This window comes from Cucurbita maxima, unplaced genomic scaffold (assembly GCF_002738345.1).
Source record: "Cucurbita maxima cultivar Rimu unplaced genomic scaffold, Cmax_1.0 Cma_Scf00017, whole genome shotgun sequence".
Classification (NCBI taxonomy): Eukaryota; Viridiplantae; Streptophyta; class Magnoliopsida; order Cucurbitales; family Cucurbitaceae; genus Cucurbita; species Cucurbita maxima.
The window spans coordinates 3,677,387-3,703,635 of NW_019272033.1; the positions used below are offsets into that span (position 1 = coordinate 3,677,387).

Consider the following 26,249-nt stretch of genomic DNA (forward strand, 5'->3'; position numbering starts at 1 on the left):
TCCGTATATTCAAATCTGAAGTCTACAAAGCTAAGCGGTCGAATAATTAACAACGCAACCTGTTCCACAACAATATCAGTCTCAGATTCGACCGAAGTCGCCAAATTGCCAACCAGTCGCCACGATGCTGCTCAGAAGGTATGGCCCAGCAGAACGAGCCCACAAAATTATACATAATCTATTTCTGTATGCTTTTGGTGAATTTGTCTGGTTGTGGCCTAATTTTAGAGAGATGGATTGAAGGAGATGATCAGATTGAAATATCCACTGTTTTTTTCAGTATCTATATAATTGGAATTCATTGTGGCATTTTTACAAGCACCTCGCGCGCAAGATTGGGGAGCTGCTGATCTTCGTCAAAGAGGCTATTGGAGTTGGGGTTTGAGAGAGGGATGAGTTTCAGGGATGATAGTGAAGATGGGAGGGACCTCAAGAAGCCCTTTCTGCACTCGGGGAGCTGGTATCGTATGGGTTCGAGGCAATCCAGTCTGATGGGTTCATCTCAGGCGATTCGTGACAACTCCATCTCTGTTGTTGCCTGTGTTCTTATCGTTGCTTTGGGCCCTATCCAGTTTGGCTTCACGGTAACTCCCTGTCCTGTCTAATTTTCCAAATCTTTATGAGAATTTTTTCATGGAACTTAAGGATCAGATAGGGAAGAACGCTTCGATTTCTACCGGTTCTGTTGATTCTTTTAGCTTAGATATTCATTGCAAATTGTTGATTCTGATGAACAAGCATTCAGCGTGAGCATTAACTTTGCAGGGAGGGTATTCCTCACCGACCCAATTTGCAATTACTAGGGATCTTGACCTTACTGTCTCGGAGGTGTGTCTGTTGTCTGCTCTGTTCTTTCTTCATTCTACATTTGTGAGCTACAATCGTGTCTGACTTGATTCACCAAACAGTTCTCTTTATTTGGTTCTTTAAGCAACGTTGGTGCTATGGTTGGGGCTATAACCAGCGGTCAGTTGGCTGAGTATATTGGGCGGAAAGGGGTAACATTTGGTTCATTAATTCCTCTTGCTGAAGCTTTTCTTTTGTTTGGAGTATCAAATCTAGCTTTGATGTGCTTATTTCAGGCCTTAATGATTGCTGCAATTCCCAATATCATAGGATGGCTTGCTATATCATTTGCGAAAGTAAGTTTGAATGAACACTGTTTCATGTGCAGTTTGGCAGCATTCTATCTATAACCAATTTTCATTGTTTGTGTAGGATTCTTCTTTCCTCTACATGGGGAGGTTGTTGGAAGGATTTGGCGTGGGGATAATCTCTTACACGGTGTGACTTTAATTTCAGCTTCGTTATCTTAGATTATCTTTTTACTGAAGGGACTTTACGTTCCATTCTAGGTCCCGGTTTACATAGCCGAGATAGCACCCCAAAACTTGAGAGGAAGTCTCGGTTCGGTCAATCAGGTTGGATACATTTGGTGTTTGTACCGCGAATTGGTCTAATTCTAACCATATATCAACTCAGCTACTTGAACTTTTTGTGGTGTAGCTGTCTGTTACCTTGGGAATACTGCTGTCTTATCTGCTGGGACTATTCGTTCCATGGAGAATACTTGCAGTTTTGGGTAAGTAGTTATCTTGAAGGATTGAAGGATCTATGTTAGTGCTTGTTGTCGTTTGTTAATCAATGAAGATTGGAGAGAGGAACGAGTCTCAACAAGGACGCTGGGCCCCAAAGAGGGGAGGATTGTGAGATCTCACATCTGTTGGGAAGGAGAAGAGAACATTCTTTATAAGAGTGTGGAAACCTCTCCCTAGCAAACATTTTAAAAACGGAGGGAAAACCCAAAGAGGACAATATTTGCTAACGGTGGGCTTGAGCTGTTACAGATGGTGGTTTGTGTGATGTTAGAAAGTTCTTCACAGAGGGTGTGATGTTGTGTTGAACAGTTTTCTAATGCAATGCTGTGACCTCATATGTCTTCATCTTCTTCTCCCTCTCCTTTTTAACATCAGAAATTACAGATATTAATTGATGAAACATCACGACACACTTGGTTTGCAGGAACTTTGCCTTGTACAATATTGATACCTGGATTGTTTTTCATCCCAGAATCTCCAAGATGGCTGGTAAAAATCATGACATCAATGTCTCCAACTTGGTGAAGCTAAATTTTAATTCTTTCAGTTCTTTATATAGTTTTTGGTCAACCTTTAGGCAAAGATGGGGATGACAGAAGAATTTGAAACATCTTTGCAAGTTCTTCGCGGATTTGATACCGATATTACTATTGAAGTAAATGAAATCAAGGTGAATGCACAATAAATTCAATGAATTGGTTTTTCCCTACTGTCAGCTACGAGTCATGCCAGTTCATGAAGAACCATGGAAAGTATATCTATCTGTAACTATGTCACACCATCAATCCAAATAACTGATTCCAACTTAAATGATGCAGAGGTCTGTAGCTTCAGCCAACAGAAGAAGAACTATTAGATTTGCAGATCTGAAACAGAAACGATACTGGTTGCCTTTGTCGGTAATGGCTTGAGATTTGGAAGATTCTGTATATTTACATTTAATGGTATGCGTCGAATTCAGGAACTTACCTTTACTGCTCTCTCGCATTATGCAGATTGGTATAGGATTACTTATTCTGCAGCAACTAAGTGGAATTAATGGTGTTTTGTTCTATTCAAGTACCATCTTTGCATCTGCCGGTGAGTAAATAGATCTTATATCGATTGAAGAGGGGAACAAAGCATTTCTTATAAGAGTGTGGAAATCTCTCCCTAGTAGACGCGCTTTAAAACTGTGATGCTGACAGCAATACGTAACGAGCCAAAGCGGACAATATTTAATAGTGGTAGACTTGAGCTATTGCAAATGGTATCATAGCCAAACACTAGGCAGTGTACCGGCGAATTCGCTGGCCCCCAAGGGGGGTGGATTGTGAGATCTCACATTAGTGAAGAGGCGAACGAAGCATTTCTTATAAGGATGTGGAAACCTATCCCTAGTAGACGCGTTTTCAAATCGTGCGGCTGACGGTGATATGTAATGAGCCAAAGTGGACAATATCAATATCTGCTAGCTGTGGACTTCAGCGGCTATAGTTTAACTCTTAAATCTCCATGCTATTGTTGCATCAAATGACTTTTCATTGTCTCATTTTTAAACAGGTATTACCTCCAGTAATGCAGCTACAGTTGGCCTTGGCGCTATTCAGGTAGAGTCTATAATTGATGTCCTTAGTGACTGATTTTCACCATCTGAGCTATGCTTTTCAGCAATGACTTGCATGTTTTTTAGGTTGTTGCCACTGCATTTACAACATGGGTGATTGACCGCGCAGGACGTCGTCTTCTACTTATTGTGAGTTTCATGTTATTACTCTTAATTCTTTCTACTAGTCTACATCTTTGTTGATTATCTTATAATTTTATTTCAGATCTCCTCTGGCGGAATGACTCTTAGCCTTCTGATTGTTGCTGTGGCATTTTTTGTGAAGGTAAACTAGTTCTTTTTATGTTTCTTTCATAGCCTCAATATCTTAGTGCATGTATCTAAGCTTTGTTGTGTTGCAAAATTGACGTCAGGATGCTGTCTCTGAGGATTCCAGTTTGTATAGTATAGCGGGGATCGTATCGGTAGTCGGGGTTGTGGTATGTCCAAGTTTACACATCGTTTAAATTAGTTGCAAAAGTTTGATCCTGTGAGTCAATAGGAGATATCTTGGTGCAGGCCATGGTTGTTGCTTTCTCTCTGGGTGTTGGAGCAATTCCATGGATCATAATGTCTGAGGTATGCCCCTTGTGCTACTTTTTCCTAAAAACCTTTCTTCTTGTTCCATTTTTATGGTTGAATTGCTGATCGGAGTCGGACTATGAAAAGGGTTTGGGAGTTGTAAATGTTTTCGGTCCTAGTTCGTCTAGATTCTAAATTGGAAGTGTTCATCCAAGCATCTTGTTACGAAATCTGAAAAACAGAACTATTTCCACGCAGTCTCTCGATTAAGCCTTTACGACGTTTCGTCGTTTTTTCCCCTCTTTCTGCTGTAAAATAAAATAAAATAACCTTGAATTTGTGAAGTAGAGGGGTTTGAGGCTACTAATCTGTAGTACTCGGGTGCAGATTCTTCCTGTGAATATCAAGGGTCTTGCTGGTAGTATAGCAACACTAGCCAACTGGTTCAGCGCATGGGGAGTCACTATGTCTGCGAACCTTCTCTTAGGATGGAGCAGTGGAGGTATGTTTCTCTCTCTTAGAACTTTGCAATGGCAATTGATCCTCCACTGATATTTACAGTTCACATCTTAGTTCTTTCTAATAACTGAATTAAAGTCCGAACTCGTATGTGAAAAATAATAATAACGCTCAAAATAAGCATAGTGGTTAAGACAACTCTACTCCTAAGATTTGTACGATCAGGTGGTTGTCTCGTGTAAGTAGTTGAGTGCTCATGAGCTTACTCGAACCCTCACAAAATAGAAATAGTAAGCATAAATCTATGAGTTTAAGCTCTAATGAATATCATATGAGGCAACTCATGGGCATGGGTTTGACAGGAACATTCACAATCTACATGGTGGTGACTGGTTTCATGGTGCTATTTGTTACTCTTTGGGTCCCTGAGACCAAAGGCAGAACTCTTGAAGAAATTCAGTTTTCCTTCAGATAAACCATCTCTCTCTTTTCCTCTTTGATTTTTTGGTTAGAAAGAGCACATATCTGCTGCCATCCTCATCAGACTCTTTCTCTCTCTCCCAAACCATAAAGTCTTCTCCTTGGTTTTTTCTCATCTTAGCCAATAATTTTGTTTACACTAAAATTGATTTAATATATGCTTCTAGTTTTTAGTTTTTGCATTGTATACATTTGATCTTATTAATTACAATTGTGGGGTTAAAGTTTTGAACCTCCTAGATTGTATGTTAGTTATCGTTGAACTAAGCAGAAAGAGTAATTTTATCTATGATAGAGAATAAACGCCTAAATATCATTCCAGTTTTGAAAATGTTTATTTTAATCTCACGGCCACTCACCAACTTCCACAACTTCAGCCAATGAAGTGCTTGGCGACTGAATAGGATGATTGCCATAGCCCGAGATTTGGTCAGAAACACCTTGCTCACAGCTGAGAACTTCCAAATGTTTAAGGGTATCGGTTGAGCTTGTTGAAACTCCAGCCTTAAAAGGAGGGCATTTCTATAGCAGTTAAAGTGGGACTTGCACTTTTGTGAGTGAAGATGGACTCACAAATCCAACGGAAACTGCTGATTTGGCCCCATGCCCTTGAGCTAAAAACAATCTATCATTCTTTCTTAAAAATTTAACTACAAATTAAAGAATGCTTTTAAACATTAACAAGTGAAATGAAGTTATCAATCAATCTTAAATAAATAAATAACTACATACACTTATACACATGTAGGTAAATAATCGGTTGGATCAAAACCTAAACTAATCCAACTAAGTACTTCAAAAAGAAAACACCTGGCTTCCTCCTCCATCTGGAGATTCAAATTTTTATACTCCACATGAAATTTTTTAATTATCCAACTTCGAATACAAACTAGAGAGGTAAGATCTTAAGCGATATCCAATATCCCTTCGCCCAGAATAGGATGGCCCAATAACAAACCAATCAATACCTTGCCTTCAGCCAGAACTACGGAAAAATATCTATCTCTGAGGGCCAAACAGGCCTTAAAGGAATGGAGAATCAACGGCCACGTGCAGAAGAATCAGAATCAGAAAAACATTTGCCATGTAAATGAATAAAAACAAAGGTACCAGGTATTACTGAAGTAGTATGCCAATTTCAATATCCGAGCTATGAGCCACTCAAATGTGATCGCGCGTCTTTTTTAGTGGAGCCCTCTTCCTCTTCTCTTCTGATGAAAGACAGCACAATAGAATCCACAATAAAGAGAGATAGAGCAAAAATACGAGATTTAATGCACTCGTGGAACTTATATACTCACTCTCCCTTATCATTAAATTGAGCTTTTTTTTTTAAGCATTGGTTGTTGTGGCTCTCTTTCCTTATCCCATTCCATAAAATCCTGCTCTTTTTCCTTGCGCACACCTTGTTCCTACAAAAACAGAACGCATTATCTGCTTCCCTATTTCTTATCATTTCTAACAGCCCGTTTTATAATCGAAGCATGACTGATAAAGAGAATGGTTGGCCAGACAACCCAGGATGGTCTGAGCTAAAACTTCCAGATTTGTTATTGGTAGACAGTGTACGTGAAATCCATGCCAGAATTGAGGCTGAATGGGATTACCTCCAACGCTCGGCATGTCAAATGGCAGCAGGAAGAGCGCTTTGGAAGCACGTGATCCATGATCCACTGGCTGAGTTACTGGCTGGAGAAGCATGCCTAAGAAACCTTCATGAGAAAATAAAGAAAGATCGAAGCAACAATGCAAGAGAGATTTCTGGAGTGATTCTTGCTGTTCGCACTCTCTGGTTTGATTCAAAAATTGAAGGTGCTCTGACATCCATCAATGGCAGAGATTCACAGGTCGTTCTCCTTGGTGCAGGTTGGTTCAACTCCCAGAAGCTGCAATTAGTTAAACTTCATACTGCATTAAGAGGGTCCCAACCATAGCAGTAGAAGATAGCCATAGCCAACATAGCACAAATAACGACCCTGTTTTTCTTTCAAGCAAAACGAGTCCTAATCAGGGTTGGCACTAGGCATGTTAGAACTGAAAAATAAGGGAAGTAGTGAAATTAGAATCTCACACATTGATATCTAAGAAAAGTGCGTAGTCCTTTTTTATTTTTCTTGTGTTCTCTCTCTCTTTTTTCCTCTTTCGTCTTTGGTGGGGTTGCAGTGGGGGAGAGGGCTAAAACGCTAGTTAATGATAGATAACCACGGCAACCTATTTAGTGACTAAAAATGAGGCCATCAAAACTACCAAAATGGGAACTGTATGCTTAGTCAAAGAGAATTATTTGCAGCTGTATCTGAAATATTTGAGTTTTAAGGGAGGAAGTATATATTAGACTACAATTGAAGTTTTGTTTGTAGTTCAAATAATAGAGATCGCATTTATAATGTAGGAATGGATACGAGGGCTTACAGATTAAGTTGCTTGAAGGAAAGTGACGTTTTTGAAGTTGATTTCTCTGAGTTGTTGCAAGCGAAAGCCACTCTTCTAAATGCTGCAATAGAACCTCCAAACGGGCATCATCATCAACAAAAAGCAAAATCGTTAAACAGAGTAGCAGCTGATATCAGAAGTAATGACTGGCTTGAAAAGCTTAAAACAGCTGGTTTTGCATCAGAGAAGAATACAGTGTGGGTTCTAGAAGGATTACTCTACTATCTTACCCATTCCCAGGCGCTGCAAGTGTTGGAGACAATAGCTGACCAATGCACCATAACCCACACAGTCCTCTTAGCAGATTTTATGAACAAGCCCTCAACCACTCTTTCAAATTCTGTCTTCCATTTCTACTGCGATTGGCCTGATCATCTACTTCCGTCCCTTGGATTTTCTACCACTACACTATCACAGATTGGAGATATGGATGCACACTTTGGACTTATGCACGATCCATTAAATCTCTTCAATAAAATCCGCAGTCTACCTAGGTCATTGCAGACTCACCCTGATGATGGAAAACCTTGCTGCCGCTTGTACTTGGTACAGGCTTCTGGTTCACCTCAGCTACAACCGTCCCATAAAGACAACCCACAAGTAAGAAAATCTCTGAGTGAGTAGGTTGGATGAATGTCAGACGTCACATCTACCTGCTACCTGCTTCATTACAACTATCCCAAGGAGAGCATGTCGTATTATACTGCCCAAGGTTTCTACACCATACCATATCAGAGGTGTAGTCATACATGTGGAATTCGAGTATGTCATGTGTAAACTATGCAATTAGAACAAACTTGGACCTAAATTGTGCATTCTGAAAGAAGTAGATTACAAGCATTCCACTACAACGTTCACACTTATGCATGTGAAAAGAAATCACCTATGCAAACATCTTTCCCGAAATAGTCTACTATGCCAATGACACGAGCCTAGGAAAATGAACTTATAATAATTAACTGGAATCTCTTGTAACAACTCAATCATTTGCAACAAGTGAAAATTTTTACATCACAAAATGGCAAAATCATCGGCAAATAGTTATTTTATACCTGATTTTCAATGGTTATAAACTCTAAGAGTTGGATATTAATTTTTTATATACCATGGTCCTGTAGGAAGAAATGATAACGTTGAAAGCATCAAAAGAATCGTAAGGACTGCCCCATAGATGAAAGTTAGCTACTATCACTTGCTAACAGAGAGAAATGGTGTTCTGAGAGCACATGAAATGTCTGTCTTTGTTAGTATAATAATGATAACATATGACTGTCAAAACGAATGGATTTACTTATAAATATCTTGATAGCGTATTACACTCCCAGATTTTCAAGATATATAATAATTCCACCAAACTAAATATGAACATGCACATACACGCACACATAAGCACATATATGCTAGGGTGGGTACATATGCATTCAACTTTCAAGCACTAGAATTATCACTAAAGAAGCTAGAGAATGAGCTTAAAAACTTTGCTTTTGGCTTCATTTAATTGTTGTTTGTTTGGACTTAACATAAGAAAAATCTAATTACAAAACAAAATCACGGGACTTAAATTTCAAGACAATCCTTAATACCCTTCTCGAATTTGTCGAGGGAATCTATGGTATCATTTACTGCATCCAGTACTTTTTGTCTGCAATAAAAAGAAAAAAGAAGGGAAGAAAGAAAGAAAATAAGTACACAAGGAAAGAGGTTTAGGTTACCAAAATTTTCTGTGCCTAAATTCACAGGAAAAGAGCCCGACAATATGAAATATATAAAGCAGTGTGGATGAGCTTCACTTAGTTAAAGTCAAGAGAACATTGTATCTGAGTTCCACGGCTGTACTGGCCTTGAAACCAAACTACATTTCCACCAGTTCCATGGATTCTTCAATCTTACAGCGTTGCTACCTTTTAGGAAGATCTAGTGTTGAGTGTCAATTATGCACTCCCAAAGTACAAATTCCCACAGAATCTATATCTAGTTTCACGTCTCTACCATTCCACATTAGTCTTGAGATTTATGCAAGTCATGTAATAAAGCAAATGGACCACCTACTAACTCAACTGCCTAGATTGGAAAAAAGGATCATGCGGCCAGCAGCCTTATCACATAAAGTATGTGGAAGGCAATCTGACATTTTGGATAATCTAATTATTAAGTAATTGTATTTCTCTATTAAAATCCTGATTTGAGATGAGACAAGTAATTGTCAAGATAAACTTTATTTGAGCCTTCAAATGAGGACGTACCTGTTGGAATTGACTTGAATATCAGTTTCATATGCAAGACTATTAAGAGAAGTGAACGAGCTGCATCAGAAGTGCGAGAAAAGATTACAATTGACAACCAGTAGAAACAAAACTAATAACTGTTGGATTATTGAAAGAGAAAATATAATGCATCTCTGCTACTTTGTTGGGAATTTTTTTATCTGAGCTCTTACGAATTTAATCTTTATTCATACCGTCCTCTATACAAATAAAAGTAAAGCAGCTTATCTTATAAAACTAAACGACCAAAGAGGTAAGCGTTACTTATCAAAATCAAAGCGTTATCCAGTTGAAGAAATAATATAACAGGCACCAGCAAATGAAATGGAGGTTACCTTACTAGATCTTTTAATCGACTTTCAGCTTCTAGTTTTATAGGATCTTCGTTTCCAAGCAAGGAGGCGGCATTTTTCACAATCAATTGAAATGTACAGACCTGCAGAATTCAAAAATCGAGACCAAAGATCGTTCAAGCTAAAGATATAGGAAGAACATTTCAACATATCTAACCTTGTTCGATGTGAATTAAGTTTATACTTCAACAAATTCTATGAGTAGCGACATAGGATGCTAAAATAATAATTTGAATTGAACTTCATTTTTGGATAAATCCTGGTTTACAAACGCAATGCATTCAAAACGAATACAGAGAGAAACATAAGCAATGCTAGCAGATTGAACCTCGACTCCAGTGCTCGCTTGGAATTGAACGAACGAATTCCTGTCCTTCAAAACGCAATCCCTTGCAGCAGACTTCAGCATTCTTTGAACGTCCTCCATATCCTTGTTTGAGTAATCGGAATAATTGGCTGCAAGCGGAGACGATGTAAGCAAATACCGAAACAAAGAGATAAAGGATAAACAAGAGACTGTGAAAGACTTACAAAGCATAAGGTAAACTGCATGAAGGCTGTCTCTGGAGGCCTCAATTGGAGCCAAGAGGAACCTGGAGGCCTTCTTCTTCTGCTCTCTCAGCCAATCCTTTGGTCCTGCTGCAAGCAAACCGAATAAACTAGGGCTCCAGGAAGAAAAAATAAACACAAGGAAAACAAAGTAATTAATGAAACAACGTTGCGTTGTTTACTTACAAATGCCGATATCGAAAGCTGTGGCGGGAGCAGGTAGAAACAGAGACGGCATCGCAGAGAGAAATGAGAGCATAGTGAGGCCTCGGCGAGATGTTGTAATCGGAAGGTTATGGCGTAGCGCTTGGCTTTGATCATCCCTCGGTTTATGAGAAAGTAGAGAGAGTGGTGAGACGGCGGATGGAACCGAGATAAGGCGGAATCCGATCGTTGTCATGGTCGGAGAACGGTGATGCTTCCGAGTAATGAATTATGATTATGACCTGAACCATTTTTTTTTTTTTTTCTGGTAAAATATCTTTTTGTCCTCATTATGCAATGAACTGATAATTTTGGTTTTAGTTTTTATATTTTTAAAAGTTTCCTAAAGTCATTTTTTTAATTTAGTTTTTATTTCATCATAATTTTTAAAATTTTATATTTTTATTATTTTGTTTTAATTTCCTAATAGTTAGATTAAAAATCGAAGAAAAATTTAAATCTTAACCTTAAATTTATGAAGTTTAATTACTTTTTATAATTAATTTTTTATCTTCTATTAAATTGTCTTTCAAAATATTGTAATTTTAACCCTTAACAAATTATCACTCCAAATATTATTTTTTAAAAAAATATATGAAATTGATAAAATGTAAAGAAACTAGCATTATTTTTAGGAGTTTGTTTGTCAACCAAATTTATTTTATTGAGATTGATAAATTTAAAAAAAAAAAATTATACACGAGAAAGAATTAGTGAAAATTGATCTTCGATAAAATTACCATATTTAATATAATTTAATGAAATTTTAAAATTTAAAGTTAAAATTGATACAATCTAACCGTTTTTGGATAAAGCTTTATTCATAATAAATAGGGATTTACATAAGATAAAAGATAATTAAATATAATTATGTATAAACTTTAAAATATTACAAAAAAAAAAAATCAATATAACATAACCCGCAATAATAAATATTTTTAAAAAAGATAAATTATAAAATATTCTTGTAATAAGGCGGTTTATAAAATTTACCTGTATTTCCCGCCATTTGAAGGAAACAGAGGATTTAAAACGCAATCTTTGGATTGCATTTCCGATTCAGAAGCGGAATTTGGAAATAGATAAGATATTTTCAAAAAGTGTTTAGGATTAGGAAGATGAAAGAACAACCAAGGAGTTGTGTATTTAATGGATCCCAGACTTGGATTTGAATTTCATCTCTGCCTTCGTCTCTCAAGAACAACAAAGATGGCTCAAAGCGGCGTCCTTTCCAAGACTTTGGATCTGATCTCATCGTTCGGTCTTGATACGAACAAGAGGAAGAACAGGGATTGTGATGATGAGCCGAGGAGGAAGAGGCGAAGAGAGATGGTGTTTTCGAGTACGGTGGAGATGCCGGCGGCGCTGCGACAGAGGATTGAAGCAATGGGAGGCACCGACGTACAAATAGTGATGCAGAAGCAATTGCAAGAAAGTGATCGGAACAAGAACCATGGCCGGTTGTTGATTCCGACGAAGAAGCTGATGAACGAATTCGCGACGGAGGAGGAGGCGGAGTTGATGATGCAAGAAGAGGTTGATCGGAGGAGGAGGATGAGGATCGGAATGGAGGTGGCGATAATAGATGCAGCGCTGAGAGAGAGCGTAATTGGCTTGAAATTGTGGAAGATTGGAAGCGGCCATAACTACTGCTTGGCATCTCAATGGAATTCTTTCGCCGAACAAAACTCATTGGAAAGTGGCGATTACATCCAACTCTGGAGTTTCCGATCAAACAATAATGCTTTTATAGTTAACGGTCACAATCTCTGTTTCGCCCTCGTTAAGCTTGACATCTCCGAGGGGATTTTTAATTTTATTTGATTTTGTTAATTTAATTACACGTAAATTCACCCTTTTGTTTAGTGTCAATAGAGATAGTGAATATGATTTTTTATTTTTTCTTTGGAACTTTCCAATAAAATATATTATTTATTAAATACTAGTCTCACAATTTTTTTATATAATATTATATTTGAAATAACTACTTTTGCCTCGAAACAAAATACTTAAATATTATAATCATTTTTTTAAAATGGTAGATATTATAAAATATAAATAAAAATATCTATAACACGCCTGAGAGCTCATGGTGTTTCTTAAACTGAACTTATTGGCCAAAATAAAATGATGGGTATTTGTAGAAAATTATGAAAATATAATTGTAATAACATATAAAATATTAAAAAAAACTAATTTATTAATCTCGAGCTCGATGGAGAGGGGAATGATGATGGGGATGAGTCCCCGATGTTGGGCTCCATGGAGAAAAATTATCCTCACTCCCACACCCATTTTGGAGATGATCCGCTCATCTAAAATAGGTCCCTACAAAATCACGCTTTGCCGAGTAAATAGATGTTTTTCATAAAATTCATATTAATAAATAAATAATTATTTTACTTATTAGCCTTTATTCGTTTATAAATTTTTTAGCATAAATTTTATTAATGTACTAATTAATTGAGGGAATTGAATTCAGAGAAATATACTAAATAGATAAACTGAAAGAAGAATCTGATGCTAAGAGAATCTATTTTAAAAACTAGTATAGAGTAGATAACGTATCGTAAAAAGATATTTTTTTTCTAACCCAATTTCTGCCATTTTTTCCCTTTTTTTTTCTTTTAAATAAACATGACGTCACTCAATAATTTCTGCCATTTTTTTCCTTTTTTTTTTAATTGGAATGTTTGCTTAATCTACCACACATAAAATAACTCACGTGTAAACTATGATATATATATCAAATATAATATATATGGTAAACTATGATATATAAGAACGAGAGATTGAGAATAAACGACATGCATTAAAATATTAAAATATTAATATATTTTTATTGAAAAGGGATACTTGTGGCTAGTATTGTAAGAGAATATTATCAAATTTAAAAATAAATAAATTATATTTTTATGGATGTCATTATTTTCTGCAATTATAAAACATTAACTTAAATTTTGTAGATTATTAAAATTGTCACTCTTAAAATCAAAATATATTATTAATTAAAAAAATATAAATAAAATAACTCACGTGTTTATATTTTATTTAAATTTCACAGCCAATTATTATAATTTTAAAATTGAAATATAGACCTAAAAATAGTAAATCTGGTTTGATTTTTTTTTTATTAATCTAGATGGCACATGTGCATTACATACTCTAAATAGACATATCTCGTTTTCAATATTTAATATATATTTAAATAACTTAAAATAAGCTCAAATGAATGTAGATATTTCGAATAGTTTATTACTTATTGTACTCGTTTTTAATTTAAAAATATATTATTACAACATGTGTGTTTAAATTATAAAATTAAAAGTAGATTATTGACAAAACGATTAAATTTTATTTTATTATTGTTTTATTGAAAATTAAATTATTTAAATAACATTTTTAAAGTTTAAATATTTAAAATTAACTTTTTTTTTATCAATTTTAAATTACACGTTCCTAAATATGTGGAAGATTTTTTAGTTAAATTTTTGTATTTAATTCTGAAAATTGATACTTAAAATTATAAAAGATGAAAAGATAGGACTTAAAAAATAAAAAATAGCATTTTAGTTTAATTTCAAATAAAAAAAATGAAAATAGGTTGAAGATATGCATAGACTTTAAAAATAAAACTAATAATAAATAGCGTATTTTTATATAACTTTTCGAATAAGGAACTTATATACATGAAAGAAAAAAAAAAGAATATAAAGTCATTTTACAAAAAAAAAAAAAATAATAATAATTGAAGAAAATTCAAAATTCTATACTTTGAATATTGATACTAATTACAATTAAATAAAATTGACTATTAAAATAATTAGTCAACACATCACTTTTCATTTTCAAAATATTCATATTCTTAAAGATTATAACTCTGCAGTCTATCAAATTTATCAAAAATTAAAGAACATATGGTATGATTTTTATTTTTTTTTTAAGATTGTATTTTTCTTATAGGATAAAATTAAAATTAAAAATATTAAATTTTATAGAATTATAAAAGACATAGTCGTTTAATTTTAAATGTAATGATCGTAGAATTAATTTAATAATATTTCTTTCCTTTTAGAATAAATATATCTTATTTTGGAATATTATGATTAATATTTTTATTATTTTAAAGTATAAACGAAAAACGTGTGTAGTTTATTAATATAACTTAGGCTCTTGAAAGTGCAGCATTTATTTGTTTCTTTATTTTGGTTATTTTAACTTGGAAGGTGGGAGTCTTTCCTCTGCTCGCCGTCCCACCGTGTTAGGGTGGGTCTAATTATTTTAGAGAAGTATTCTTAAAAAAAAAAAAAAAAAAAATTAAGTACCAAATTAGGAAATGATCACTACGTTTTTTTAGTGGAAATGAATTTTTTTTATATATCATAATTACAAGAATACTCGTGTAAATTTTTTTATAAACGAGTGTAAAATATTTTTAATTGAAATGATTTAAATTAAAAGTCGTAGATTCATTTTAATATACTTTAAATTTATCCTTATCTTCTAATATATAAAAAATATTTGAAAATAATTGAAAATTGAAATAAAAAATTTGAAATGAGAGAGAATAAATTAAAACTGTGAAATTTTAATTTATAAATTAAATTAAGCCTTGAAATTTGATTTAAAATTGTTAAAGAAAAAAGGAAGACGGTTGGAGAGAAAGAAAATAAAAGAAAATAAGAGAAAAAGAAAGAAATTTACCCGCCAGATTTATGCAATGGACAGTTTGCCGTTGCGAAGGCGAGGAAAGGAGGGGAAAATAAATAAATTTTAAAAAAATAAAAATAAATGGAGGTTGAATCTTCGCCTTCTATTGTTCATCGGCGAAACTGATCGCCGCCGTCCCATCCAGCAGTAATCGTGAACCACAATCTCTCTCTTATAAGCGTTTTCCACGTGGTGCAAACTCACAATCTGTGTTCGAAGATGATTCAGATTCAGCAACCGGAACGAGAAATCTAACCACGAGGCCTCCGCCCAATTTCCGGTGGATAGGGAATCGAAAATTAGGGTTACGATTCCATTTTCCCGAATCATGTGTGATAACTATGATTCTGGGTTCGAATTCAATCTCCTCTACTCTTCATTTGTTTTGGGAATTTAGATTTGTTCTTTCTCTTTCTCCGTCTCTCCCCTCTGCTTCAATTTCCCAATGCGACAGCTCCTAATCCAACATCTGTCGCGTCCATTTCGGAATCTGATTCTCTCTTCTCCTTTTTCTATATTTTTCTCCCTTCATTTTTAACTCTCCCTTCCCTTAAATGCCTATTTAAATTCCCACTATGCGAATTCCCAGGAGACAGGTTTCTCTTTGCCTCTCCTTGTTCTCGCTCGACTTCGCATACCCTTTTTCCTCCTCAAATTTTCTCGGAAATCCCAATTGCTTTATCCGCAAACCCAAAGGGATTCATACCTTAGGTTCGTCTTCTTTTTCTTCTTCTTTTCTTTCCTATATTTAATGTTGGGTTTGACGTCTGTGGTGCATTTACAACTCTTCCAAAATAGGGTCAATTCAAACGTGTTATTAACTCCCCTTTTAATAATTTCTGCGTTCCCTGTTCTAATCTTCTCAACCTTCATTTCCATACGTTGCTCGGTTGTAATTAACGTTTTAGTGTATCTTTTGAGGATTTAGCTCGATTCTGATTCAGGTTCGTTGCTCAATTTGCCTTTTCCTCTCACATATATGTCCCGGTGTTCCTGTCTATTTGTTTTTGTTTATGTATGTATCAAGATTGTATGCTTATTTGTACGTGTTTTCCTGTTTATTGGGGCAAAATTTGAAGATTTTGTCATTGAAGAATTATGTCCTTGAGTGAGATATTTAAAGACCCTAAAAGGGTTCTTTCCTTTTTGTTTGAAAGAGTGGAATTTTTTGTGTGGATTGGATTTGGGTTTGGCTTGGTTTATCAGAAGGTTTGTTTTTTCAAACTTCTGAATTTTTTTTTAAAATGTGTTTACCTCTCCCTTAGAAATGGTATCGAGAACACGATCATCTTGCTTCCTTTATGCGTGAATTGCTGAAGCACACTTAATTTTTGTGTTGTTGAACCTTCTGCTTCTCTGTTTTTTTACTTTCTGTGCAACAATTCCTTCTTCATGCATTAGAGATGGCGATCAATTGTAGAGGGAGGAAATTGGGAGCTCACATTTGTGTTCATAGATAAGCAACTAAGTAGATAGCAAACGTTTCCACTAACAGTAGAATTTGCTCTTTCCTCCAATAATCAGATAATATTTGTGCTTAGGAAGTGGTATTATTGTTATTTCAAGGGCAAGTTTTATAAATTTATATGGAACGAGAGAGTGGTATTGAATGTTCGTCTTTGAGTTCATTGGCGGGTTTGTCTTGGTACCATGGCAGGATTAAATTGGTTGCGTTCTATTGATGCCATGGGTGAGAACCTTGGGACTGTCATGAAGGACAAGAGAACACATTCTTTTGATGTTAACCATGTCGAGGATGACCCGTGCATATGGTCATCATCAATTGAGTGCAAAATTGACATTGGAAAGCAGATTTTTTGCAATAGATCTTTGAATATGAAGAACATTGTTGCCGTTGGCTTTGACATGGATTACACGTTGGCTCAATACAAGGCAGAAACTTTTGAGTCCCTCGCATATGCAGGCACAATAAGAAAACTGGTTTATGATTTGGGATATTCTGAAGAGGTTTGTATATTTTGTTAAAATCGTTTTTATTAGTTTTAGCGTTCTCCACTTAAAGGATTATAAATCTTTAATGCTAAGTTTCTGATGGTGTATGAGTTTCAAGTAACTTTTACTTCTTTAATGCAATTAAAAAAAAAACGAATAAGAAGAGATGTAGCGTTATTTGTTCGTTGATTAAGAATATTTGACCTTCTACAGTTGCTCAGTTGGTCGTTTGATTGGAAATACATGGTCAGAGGTTTGGTTCTTGATAAAAAGAGAGGCAATATATTGAAGGTAACTCTACTCTTTTTTTTTCCCCCCGTTAATTTCTCCTTCAACTTCATTTTATTTTCTTATGCACATAATTTCAATTGACTTGTAACGACTCGAGTAATTGACGTAATGTCTGTGTACAGATGGATAGGCACAAGTATGTCAAAGTGGCCTACCATGGTTTCAAAGAGTTGTCCAAGGATGATAAAGTCGAGACCTACGGAAACACTCTAGTACGGGATTCTTTTGATGAACCTGACTATGCTCTCATTGATACCCTTTTTTCACTAGCTGAAGCCTACTTGTTCGCTCAACTTGTCGACTTCAAGGATAACAATCCAGACAAAGTTCCAGAAGATATCGAGTAGGTAGATTGTATTTGGTGAATTCAATGAACTCTTTACTATATGAGAGACCTGTTATGCATTTTGTTACAACCAATTAAATTATCATCGGACTTGGAGAGAAATGTGTCTTGTGGTATTATCTTGATTTTGATCTGTTTAGTTGCTCTATATTGTTTCTCATTTTGTTCTTCCAGTTATGCTCGAATGTATAAAGATGTAAGAGCTGCAGTAGATTTGTGTCACCGCGATGGAACCTTAAAGCAAATGGTCGCCAAAGATCCCGAAAGGTGAGGATGGAAAGGTTAAATCTCATAGCGAGATGTTTTTTAGTGATCAAATAATTGGTTTCGCAGATGGAATTGGTATCTGTAATGCTGATTTGCTACTTGTAAATCTTGAACTGACTTCTTTTCTTCCCCCCACTTTTGGGCAATGCCTTCTTAGGTATATCAATGTGGATACGTCGATTTTGCCCATGCTTAAAATGCTTAGAGATTCGGGCCGCTCTACTTTCTTGGTGACAAACAGGTATATTAGCTTCATAATATTACTTTTGTCAGGGCATATATGGTTCCTATGGGCTTATGTAATGATCAATACTGATTGCAGCTTATGGGACTATACAAACGTTGTGATGAACTTCCTTTGTAATTCTTCTGTACCAGATGGTGATCAGAATTTGAATTTTGATTGGCTTCAGTATTTCGATGTTGTTATCACTGGCAGGTTAACTAGTTCGATTCAAACTCATCGGAATTCGAATCTTGACATGTTTTTCCTTGAAGCTTTTTCATTGTTGTTTTCTGTTTCATGGTTTTTGTTATAACATTATCTGTAAAACACAGTGCTAAACCAGGCTTTTTCCATGACGATAACCGTGCTAATCTATTTGAGGTCGATGCAAAGTCAGGAATGCTACTTAATACTGATAATGGCTCGCCCATGCCTCAGGTTAGCTGTGTAAAGCATGCTACGGTACCATCAAATGCATTTTGTTTATGGCTTTAAGTTGACCTTAATTCATCGATGAAGGTGGGAGGTGCATCCCTAGCATTGTCACCGACGAAGTTAGCTAAATCCTGTCGAGTTTTTCAGGTATGGGATGAAATCTTCTGTCAAGTTGAATCCTTATCCTTCCAATATGATACTTAAATTGCCTTTACCATTCATTCTGTCAGGGAGGCAATGTCAGGCATCTGCATAAACTTCTGTCCATTGAATCAAGCTCACAGGTGAACTCTTACTTTATCTAGTAGAGGGCTTGGAATAAAAATAGGAACAAAGAATAAAAATAGTGATAGTTTGCATAATAAGTCGATTTTCGTCGGTTTTCGAACATCACTATTTTGTTTTATCGTATTTTTATGCTTAATGTTGGTACTTCACCTCTACTTTTTGCCCCTTTTTCTATTCTTTTAAGGTTCTCTATGTTGGAGATCACATCTATGGAGATATATTACGAAGCAAAAAGGCTCTCGGTATACGCCACGTTTCTCCCTCGTTTGTCATTCCCTTGTGTGTATTCTATTATAATCATCTATCATTCATTGCTCGGCGATTTGGCAGGATGGAGGACTATGCTTGTCGTTCCAGAGCTCGAAAGGGAGGTCGAGCTCTTATGGGAGTTGAGGAAGACCCGCAAGGTTTCCGACTTCGTTCTTTGTCAAAAACTATGCAAGATCATATCTGATCAACTCATGAATCCCTTGATGTAATGTTTAAGTCAACATTGTGCAGGAACTTCAGGAACTAAGAAACGAGCGGAACGTTATTGAAGACAAAATACATCATTTGAAGTGGTCTCTCAAGTACGTACTCTTTCTGGACTTTTTCCTTAATTTGTTCTATTCCCGTCTCTCTCCGTCTTTGTCAACACGTTAAGAACAGCGATGTCGGTTTCACTGAGACGAAAGTAATAATTCTTGGTATAGGTTTGAAGACGTTGAGGCTGATGAGAAGGACAGATTATCTGGTGAACTACATCAGCTAGAGGTGATGCTCATTATCATTATAATTCAACTGTAACACGAACGATGAATACGAAATATTATTATCATCATTCTGCATGAAAATGAAGCTTCACTGGTTTCGTTTTACAGGGTGAACGCGAACGAGTGCGGCTGAGCCATCAAGACGCGCTCCGGGAATGTCACCGACAGGTATTACAGGTATTATGGTTCAAAATTTGGAAGAAACTTAAAGAAAAAGGTTCATTCCCTTGAAATAAATGGCAGTTTCATGGAGTTTGGGGACAGCTGATGAAAACTGGATATCAAAACTCAAGATTTGCTCATCAAGTAGAGAGATTTGCATGCCTTTACAGCAGCCAAGTCACCAACTTGAGCTTATACTCCCCAGATAAATACTACAGGCCGAGTGAAGATTTTATGCCCCATGAATTTGGGATCGTCTGTTTGTGAAAATAGTTCAAAAAAATAAAAACTGTGTGTGTTCATAAATTCCTTCCCCCTCTGATTTGTTAGCAGTGTTAGTACATAGTCGCACTTGCACCATTCAACATTTCAGAAAAAAAATTGTATTTGTAATTTCCTTGACATTTACAAAAATAATTATTTGGTAATTGTTCTTCATTTTTTGTTCAAATTTTTCTATTACAAATTTTAGAAATAAAAATTTATTGCCATTCTAGTTTCTTTTTTAATATAATTTACTAATAAATAAATATTTAGAACGAAAAACAACTTAGCTAGAGTTTTATTGAAATTTATGAATTTTAGTAAAATTATTTAACAAAATCAAAATATATATTAGTTAGAGAGAGGATATTTTTTTTTTCAAAAATTAAATTTATTTAAATAATACCTATTATCATTTTAGATAAAATATTTTTATTTTACAAGGGTGGGGTGACCATTTTCATATATCTTTTTGGTATGGAATCAAGCCAACTTGAAGGACTAATTTTGGGCAATGCTATTGATTTATAAATTATATTTTAAAATGTCATCGAAACTAAGTCGGATATAGTTTTGATATTTTTTCAATTGATAAATAAAATATTGACATTATATTAAAATAAATAAATGCAACAAGTTCGTCGTTAGTTTTTGAAAATTGAGAGTGTCGTGAAAATTTGTCGTCAAACATGGTATAATATATTATAAGTGAGAGATAACTTTCCCGAGAAAAGATGATAGAGATTCGGGATAAAAATAATTTTTTTTTTTTAAATAAAAGCATTTAAATGAATTAAAATAGAGAATATTAGCATGGATTTGAGTTTTGCTTCCACAAAAAGGAAGGAACCAACTGAAAAGGTATTGCATCTTCAACCCCATAGCCAAAAGGAAAGATGAGATGACCCACATTTACAACTTGCCATTTAAATACAAAATAAATAAATATTTTAAGTGCCCATTTCAATTATTAAAAAAATATATATATATATTGTACTAAACCTATTAATTATAAATATATTTGATGATTTTCTATTTATAATCAATTCATTGCTGATTTAAATTATTAATTTTTTTTAAAAGGTTTTCAAGAAAATTTTATTTTGTTTAAAATACATTTTTTTAAAAGTTATTCTAAATACGTTACTATTCTTATTTTTTAACAAAATTTTTAATTTAGTAAGTCATTTTTACTCAAGACTTTAATTCTCATAAAATTGAAAATAAAATACGAGTAAATAATAAAAATAAAAATAAAAATTCGAATCCAAAACTACAAATTGTGATTAAAAGAAATAAATACTCGTCGTGATTCTTTTAATTAAAAATTTTATGATTCAATTTAATAAAATTAAATATTAAATATTAAAATTAACTATGAAGTTAAAAAAAAAAAAAAAAAATTACATTTTGAAAATATTAGTAGAAAAGTTAAGAATAGCTGTCAAAATAGACCCGAAAATGAATTTGGAAAAGAAATCGAAATTAAAGAGGAGAAATTCTCATCCCAACGAACGTGGATGATAAGGATTCCAAAATATACTAAATCCTTTTTGTTTTTTTCCGATCCCCCTTTTAATTCTTTCTTCACTTTTAGTCCTCCAACTTTGGAAAATTAGAGAATCCCCCCAAAATATTTATTAATATATAATACTAAAATATAAATTTAATTATTACACTCCTAATCCATAGATTTTTAGCATTGTTTTCAAGATTTTTCAAAATTACCTTCGAAAATAATCCAAATATTAGAATTTCATTTTTTTTCTATATTAAAAATAATTATTTAACCATATCTTAAAAACTATTTAAATCTATCTTTATTTAAATCTATTTAATAATTAAAAAAAAAAGAAGAAAAAAAAACATAGGCTCTAATTACTAATTATTTAAATCTAAAATACAAAGAATTAATTTAATAATTAAAAAAAGAAAGTTGGTGGGTGACCATAAATTTTGACTAAGAAACAAGTTGGCAATGAAAAAGAATGGAAGAAAAGAATAGATTTTTAAGAATAACTTTACGTCATTTCAAAAAATAAATAAAATTTATTTATTTATTTTATTTTGGTCTATAAATAAAGAAGCGACGGGGAGATGTATTTGCAGGTAAGAAAATTAATTATTTATAAAAATGACGTCATCGTCATCTTCTTCTTCATCTTCATGCTGGAGTTCAAAGCAAAACAAGGTGTTTGAAAATGCTCTGACGGTGTACGACAAGGACTCGCCGGACCGGTGGCAGAAGCTGGCAAGTTCCGTCGGAGGGAAGACGGCGGAGGAAGTGAAGAGGCACTACGAGATGCTGGTGGAGGACGTCCACAATATTGAGACCGGCAGAGTTCCTCTGCCCAATTACTCTAAACCTTCTAAACACTGTTCCTCCAACACCTTTCTTGACGAAGAACAAAGGCAATTATCCTCGCTATCTTTAAATTAATCATTTTTATTATTATTTTTCGTTACCAGATAAATTATTTAGTAAAATATCTTATTTGATTGGAGTTCGAATTTATTTGTTCGGATAAATGTAATTAGGGAAGAAGTATATAATATCATTATACAGTTAATATTAAGCGATTAAAAAATATGTCGCTGTCGATCAAAAGTAGTGACACCCATTTAAGTACGAAAGACATTATTTTTAGATTGGATTAGATCTTAAGATTATAATTAAAATATTATATCTAATAGTTACTATCTATAACAACAAAGTGTACATTTACGTTTATTCATATTTTATTTATTGATTAATTCTAATTGTGGATGCTCTCTCTTTGGTGTATGCAGATTGAAGGGTCTAAAGCTGAAATGATTGCAACAAAACACAGAAGATTGAAGTATATATGTACATATATGTATGTATATATATATATATATATATATGTTATTATGTATACGTATAAATATATGCATGTGTTTCATGCAGTATAAAATGCAATATATTTTCATTAATTTTATATGTCATATGTATCTAATTAATCTTACCACTTCTACATATATTAATGTTTATTTTTACTAAAATTATTTGGTTAAATTATAAATTTAATCTTTACATTTTTTATTAAATATAAAGTTTATATTTATATGTAATTAATCGATTAATTATAATTAAAAGATGATACGATAACTCTAGAAGATAATTTAATCCAATAACTAATAATAATAATGGAACCATATTTTTAAAATAAAAATATAAAAACCCGAAAAGTAAAAGAGAATTCAAAATGGGCCTAGGGCTTACGAAATGGGCCTAGGGCTTACATTTGGGATTGGGCTCTGGGCAATTCGGTCCACAATTGGAGAGGCCGATCGGACCTGGAGGCTCCGGCAAGGCAACCTGCAAAGTCATGGCCCCAAAAACTCTCACAGCTTCTTCTTCTTCTTCTCCAGATTCCAATATTCTGAGAGTCGCAACAAAAACGATGCAAAGGATCTTCGCTTTCAGTTTATGCTCGATTAACCTAACAGCCGATTAGGACCAATCAATCAACTTCTCTTCTCGCCATGTCATTTTCTTCGCGCTCCGCAAAGCTCGCCCTTCTGGCTCTTCTCTCTGCCTCCACTTTGTATTGCTTCTACAAGTCCCGCCGTCTCAGAAAGCTTAAACTCTCCTTAAACCCTACGGGTTGTTCTCGCAGACCCAAACTTTTCTTCATTTCCCAAACTGGTACCTCAAAGGCCCTAGCGCATCGTCTGCTTAACGTTTTGAATTCAAATGAGTTGGCGTTTGATATTGTCGATCCCAAGGATTTTGAGCCTGAAGATCTTTTTAAGGAGGCTTTAGTTTTGTTCGTTGCTTCCACCTGGGAAGATGGAGGACCGCCTCCTCATGCTAAATTCCTCGCCAATTGGCTTTCTGAGAGCGCGGAGGATTTCAGAGTTGGTTCGTTGTTGCTTTCTCAGTGTAAGTTTGCTGTATTTGGCGTTGGTAGTCGAGCTTATGGAGAGACATTCAATGCGGTTGCAAGGGATTTTTCCAAGCGGATGAAGGCATTGGGTGCGAAGGAGATATTAGCGGTCGGTGAGGGAGACGTTGACGGAGGTGATATAGATAAGTGTTTTGATGATTGGAGTCGGCAATTGTTGAAGGTTTTGAAGGTTGATGCGGTGGGCACTGGTGCGGATTTATATTCTGGGATTGACGAGGACTTTGATGCTGAAAGTGTTGAGGAGGATGACGAAGATGCCGACCCTGGGGAGGAGGACATCGTTGATCTTGAGGATATTGCTGGGAAGGGTCCTTCGAGAAAGTCTACCAATGTAGTCGAAACTAATGGGAAATTGAATGGGAAAAAAGTTATGGTTACCCCGGTGATTAGAGCGAGCTTAGAAAAGCAGGTAATTTATTCGGCTGTTTATCTGCATTTTATTTCTCACGATGAGATGATGAAGAAAGCTTTCGGCAGACATTACCTTTAATCATAGATTCCAAATTTGTGTTTCCCGGTCCACCCCCAAATTGTCGGAATTACTGCTTGTTTTCTAGGCAATTTCTGGGTGCCTTGTGAATCAATACGAATCTGGAATGACTTGATAGTCTATCTTTTGCAACGGTCTTAGTTGAAGCCTTACTTCTTTTCCATTTGTTGTCTGATTGGCTCTTGAAATGGTTTTTTCTTATGCAGGGGTATAAAATTATTGGCTCACACAGCGGTGTGAAAATATGTAGATGGACAAAGTCTCAGCTTCGAGGACGAGGAGGTTGCTATAAGCATTCGTTTTATGGCATAGAAAGTCATCGGTAATGTCCCATACATTCTATTTTGCTTGACCACAGCGAGTCTTCTTTCCTTTTCACGGTCATTATAATATTTGATTTTTTGATACATTTAGTGGCAATGGCATAGAACTCTCCGTTTCATAGATTAGAATTAAGATGTATGCCTATTTACTTTGGTAAATGAATGATTTCTATTCTTAGGAGGTTGGATGATAGAATATGATTGAAGACTGCTAGGTGAATGGAAAAATAAGAATTTGGTGGCAGTGGCCTTCAAATCACTGAAAGTTACTAGAGTGTTTTTGGTGGCATCAGAGAAACTTTTGTTTGATATTCTTTGCTCGGCCAAATTTTACATCCAGCTGCTACTGATTTTATTTTTGAAATCTTTACTGTTTTGCCTACGTGACTGATATCTTCAATTTCCATAACATAAGCAGAAAGTTTCATGCTTTCTCATATTTTCATTACATCCTTTTTATGTTGTTATGCTGATGCAAAATGTATGTTGAGAGATCATTTTCTTTGATTTATCAACTTGCAATATGAATCCTTCTTCATCCTTGTTAAGTTTACTTCTCTGGCATCTGGGAACTTGAATTTAAAGTTGACTCCACTTTCCTTCCACTCAAGAAGGCTTTTCCTAAGCTCTTAATTTTTTAATAGACTGGTAGAAACTATCTATGATTAGTGCTGTTGCTTGGATTAACTTTTCAATTTTGAGAACAGATGCATGGAGGCAACTCCGAGTTTGGCCTGTGCCAACAAATGTGTTTTCTGCTGGAGGCACCACACAAATCCAGTAGGAAAGAGTTGGCAGTGGGAGATGGATGATCCATTGGATATTGTGAATTCAGCAATCGATTTACACACAAAAATGATCAAGCAAATGAAAGGTGTTCCAGGTTAGTGCTCCTGTTGTACTGCAGTCACTGGGTTGAGTAATATTTTCATGAAGATTGACATTTCTTGGATAGACTTAATTGCTCCCGTGATTTGATGGTTGTAGAATCTGAATTTTTTTTGTAAATCATCAATATTGTTAATGTTTGTTATTTCTTTTAAAACTGTCAAAGAAATGCGCTGGCATTGCATGAGTTTTATGGCTAAATAGATATCAAGAGTAGTAGACCGCAAAGTAACGGCATTGTATACAGTTGAATCCCCCTTTGGGAGTTATAGAGATCTTTTAAGGAAGTTCAAGTAATATATAATCTAAGATTCCTGAAAATTTGGCTGCTTGAGAATATAAAGTTGCGATATTTTATTTTATATTACCTATCATTGAGAATCTTGTGAGGATGCTTGAAGTGAGTGTTATTTTTTAAATTTCCTTTTATTTGCAAAATTTTAAGTTTTTTTTTTTTTTTTTTTTTTTTTTT

The 26,249-nt window shown here is 34.7% G+C and overlaps 7 protein-coding genes and 1 long non-coding RNA gene across 17 annotated transcripts in view; 6 read left to right on the forward strand and 2 right to left on the reverse strand.

Annotated features, from left to right (window-relative positions):
- LOC111492396 (sugar transporter ERD6-like 6) overlaps positions 1-26,249 on the forward strand; it is a 26,678-nt gene continuing 429 nt past the window's right edge. For 2 of the 5 annotated variants that reach the window (XM_023141726.1, XM_023141727.1), the window contains exons 1-18: positions 167-584; positions 766-828; positions 909-998; positions 1,083-1,142; positions 1,219-1,284; positions 1,356-1,421; positions 1,507-1,582; positions 2,023-2,087; positions 2,176-2,268; positions 2,417-2,497; positions 2,594-2,678; positions 3,141-3,187; positions 3,271-3,333; positions 3,410-3,469; positions 3,558-3,623; positions 3,703-3,762; positions 4,093-4,207; positions 4,527-4,642. In XM_023141726.1, coding sequence (XP_022997494.1) covers positions 393-584; positions 766-828; positions 909-998; positions 1,083-1,142; positions 1,219-1,284; positions 1,356-1,421; positions 1,507-1,582; positions 2,023-2,087; positions 2,176-2,268; positions 2,417-2,497; positions 2,594-2,678; positions 3,141-3,187; positions 3,271-3,333; positions 3,410-3,469; positions 3,558-3,623; positions 3,703-3,762; positions 4,093-4,207; positions 4,527-4,639 — 1,461 coding nt within the window. In that variant the 5' untranslated portion in view covers positions 167-392 and the 3' untranslated portion in view covers positions 4,640-4,642. Of the gene's footprint in view, positions 139-163; positions 585-765; positions 829-908; positions 999-1,082; positions 1,143-1,218; positions 1,285-1,355; positions 1,422-1,506; positions 1,583-2,022; positions 2,088-2,175; positions 2,269-2,416; positions 2,498-2,593; positions 2,679-3,140; positions 3,188-3,270; positions 3,334-3,409; positions 3,470-3,557; positions 3,624-3,702; positions 3,763-4,092; positions 4,253-4,290; positions 4,505-4,526; positions 4,821-26,249 lie in introns of those variants that run through there. The other 3 variants (XM_023141724.1, XM_023141725.1, XM_023141728.1) reach the window with 3 other exon arrangements.
- On the reverse strand, positions 5,293-7,426 carry LOC111492401. The gene is made up of 4 exons (XR_002719863.1): positions 7,308-7,426; positions 7,057-7,138; positions 5,946-6,855; positions 5,293-5,855 (listed from the first exon to the last, which is right to left on the reverse strand). It is a non-coding gene; the product is annotated as an uncharacterized LOC111492401 (long non-coding RNA).
- On the forward strand, positions 6,115-7,925 carry LOC111492397 (putative S-adenosyl-L-methionine-dependent methyltransferase MAB_4587c). The gene is made up of 2 exons (XM_023141730.1): positions 6,115-6,510; positions 7,037-7,925. Exons 1-2 carry the CDS (start codon positions 6,129-6,131, stop codon positions 7,699-7,701), a joined length of 1,047 nt encoding a protein of 348 aa, XP_022997498.1. The 5' UTR covers positions 6,115-6,128; the 3' UTR covers positions 7,702-7,925.
- Positions 7,562-10,704, reverse strand: LOC111492399. Of its 2 annotated transcripts, none has more exons than XM_023141733.1 (6): positions 10,430-10,704; positions 10,226-10,333; positions 10,023-10,150; positions 9,677-9,777; positions 9,321-9,380; positions 7,562-7,647 (listed from the first exon to the last, which is right to left on the reverse strand). In XM_023141733.1, the coding sequence occupies exons 1-6, from the start codon at positions 10,641-10,643 to the stop codon at positions 7,644-7,646; spliced, it is 615 nt and encodes a 204-aa protein (XP_022997501.1). In that variant the 5' UTR covers positions 10,644-10,704; the 3' UTR covers positions 7,562-7,643. The 2 variants fall into 2 exon arrangements, with proteins under 2 accessions (XP_022997501.1, XP_022997500.1); XM_023141732.1 differs by lacking the exon at positions 7,562-7,647 and adding an exon at positions 8,494-8,719 and having other exon boundaries at positions 10,430-10,703.
- Positions 11,657-12,271, forward strand: LOC111492430 (B3 domain-containing protein At1g05920-like). The gene has a single exon (XM_023141769.1). It carries the CDS (start codon positions 11,657-11,659, stop codon positions 12,269-12,271), a length of 615 nt encoding a protein of 204 aa, XP_022997537.1.
- On the forward strand, positions 15,230-20,316 carry LOC111492395 (cytosolic purine 5'-nucleotidase). Of its 5 annotated transcripts, none has more exons than XM_023141722.1 (16): positions 15,230-16,134; positions 16,815-17,125; positions 17,324-17,401; positions 17,524-17,744; positions 17,922-18,014; positions 18,172-18,255; positions 18,337-18,453; positions 18,573-18,678; positions 18,760-18,822; positions 18,906-18,959; positions 19,148-19,205; positions 19,294-19,370; positions 19,465-19,535; positions 19,659-19,719; positions 19,827-19,895; positions 19,962-20,316. In XM_023141722.1, exons 2-16 carry the CDS (start codon positions 16,844-16,846, stop codon positions 20,145-20,147), a joined length of 1,620 nt encoding a protein of 539 aa, XP_022997490.1. In that variant the 5' UTR covers positions 15,230-16,134; positions 16,815-16,843; the 3' UTR covers positions 20,148-20,316. The 5 variants fall into 5 exon arrangements, with proteins under 5 accessions (XP_022997490.1, XP_022997489.1, XP_022997486.1 ...); XM_023141721.1 differs by having other exon boundaries at positions 15,230-16,101; XM_023141718.1 differs by having other exon boundaries at positions 15,230-15,868.
- LOC111492400 (protein RADIALIS-like 4) lies at positions 22,243-23,131 on the forward strand. Its single transcript, XM_023141734.1, has 2 exons — positions 22,243-22,556; positions 22,935-23,131. Exons 1-2 carry the CDS (start codon positions 22,279-22,281, stop codon positions 22,957-22,959), a joined length of 303 nt encoding a protein of 100 aa, XP_022997502.1. The 5' UTR covers positions 22,243-22,278; the 3' UTR covers positions 22,960-23,131.
- The window catches only part of LOC111492394 (S-adenosyl-L-methionine-dependent tRNA 4-demethylwyosine synthase), a 6,249-nt gene continuing 3,456 nt past the window's right edge, over positions 23,457-26,249 (forward strand). Inside the window, exons 1-3 of the mRNA XM_023141717.1 lie at positions 23,457-24,485; positions 24,773-24,888; positions 25,597-25,772. Of these exons, the coding sequence (XP_022997485.1) occupies positions 23,652-24,485; positions 24,773-24,888; positions 25,597-25,772 (1,126 nt within the window). The 5' untranslated portion in view covers positions 23,457-23,651. The remainder of the gene's footprint in view (positions 24,486-24,772; positions 24,889-25,596; positions 25,773-26,249) is intronic.

Excerpts from the sequence above, each read along its gene's own strand:
- LOC111492397 (XM_023141730.1), top strand. The coding sequence starts at position 6,129 with ATGACTGATAAAGAGAATGGTTGGCCAGACAACCCAGGATGGTCTGAG. Across the intron at positions 6,511-7,036 it reads GGTCGTTCTCCTTGGTGCAG|GAATGGATACGAGGGCTTAC; the intron begins GTTGGTTCAACT and ends TTTATAATGTAG.
- LOC111492399 (XM_023141732.1), bottom strand. The coding sequence starts at position 10,643 with ATGACAACGATCGGATTCCGCCTTATCTCGGTTCCATCCGCCGTCTCA. Across the intron at positions 9,381-9,676 it reads CGATTAAAAGATCTAGTAAG|CTCGTTCACTTCTCTTAATA; the intron begins GTAACCTCCATT and ends CTTCTGATGCAG. Across the intron at positions 8,720-9,320 it reads ATTCAAGTCAATTCCAACAG|ACAAAAAGTACTGGATGCAG; the intron begins GTACGTCCTCAT and ends TTTTTATTGCAG.
- LOC111492430 (XM_023141769.1), top strand. The coding sequence starts at position 11,657 with ATGGCTCAAAGCGGCGTCCTTTCCAAGACTTTGGATCTGATCTCATCG.
- LOC111492395 (XM_023141718.1), top strand. The coding sequence starts at position 15,733 with ATGCGAATTCCCAGGAGACAGGTTTCTCTTTGCCTCTCCTTGTTCTCG. Across the intron at positions 15,869-16,814 it reads CAAAGGGATTCATACCTTAG|GATTAAATTGGTTGCGTTCT; the intron begins GTTCGTCTTCTT and ends GTACCATGGCAG. Across the intron at positions 18,256-18,336 it reads ACTTTCTTGGTGACAAACAG|CTTATGGGACTATACAAACG; the intron begins GTATATTAGCTT and ends TACTGATTGCAG.
- LOC111492400 (XM_023141734.1), top strand. The coding sequence starts at position 22,279 with ATGACGTCATCGTCATCTTCTTCTTCATCTTCATGCTGGAGTTCAAAG. Across the intron at positions 22,557-22,934 it reads TTTCTTGACGAAGAACAAAG|ATTGAAGGGTCTAAAGCTGA; the intron begins GCAATTATCCTC and ends TGGTGTATGCAG.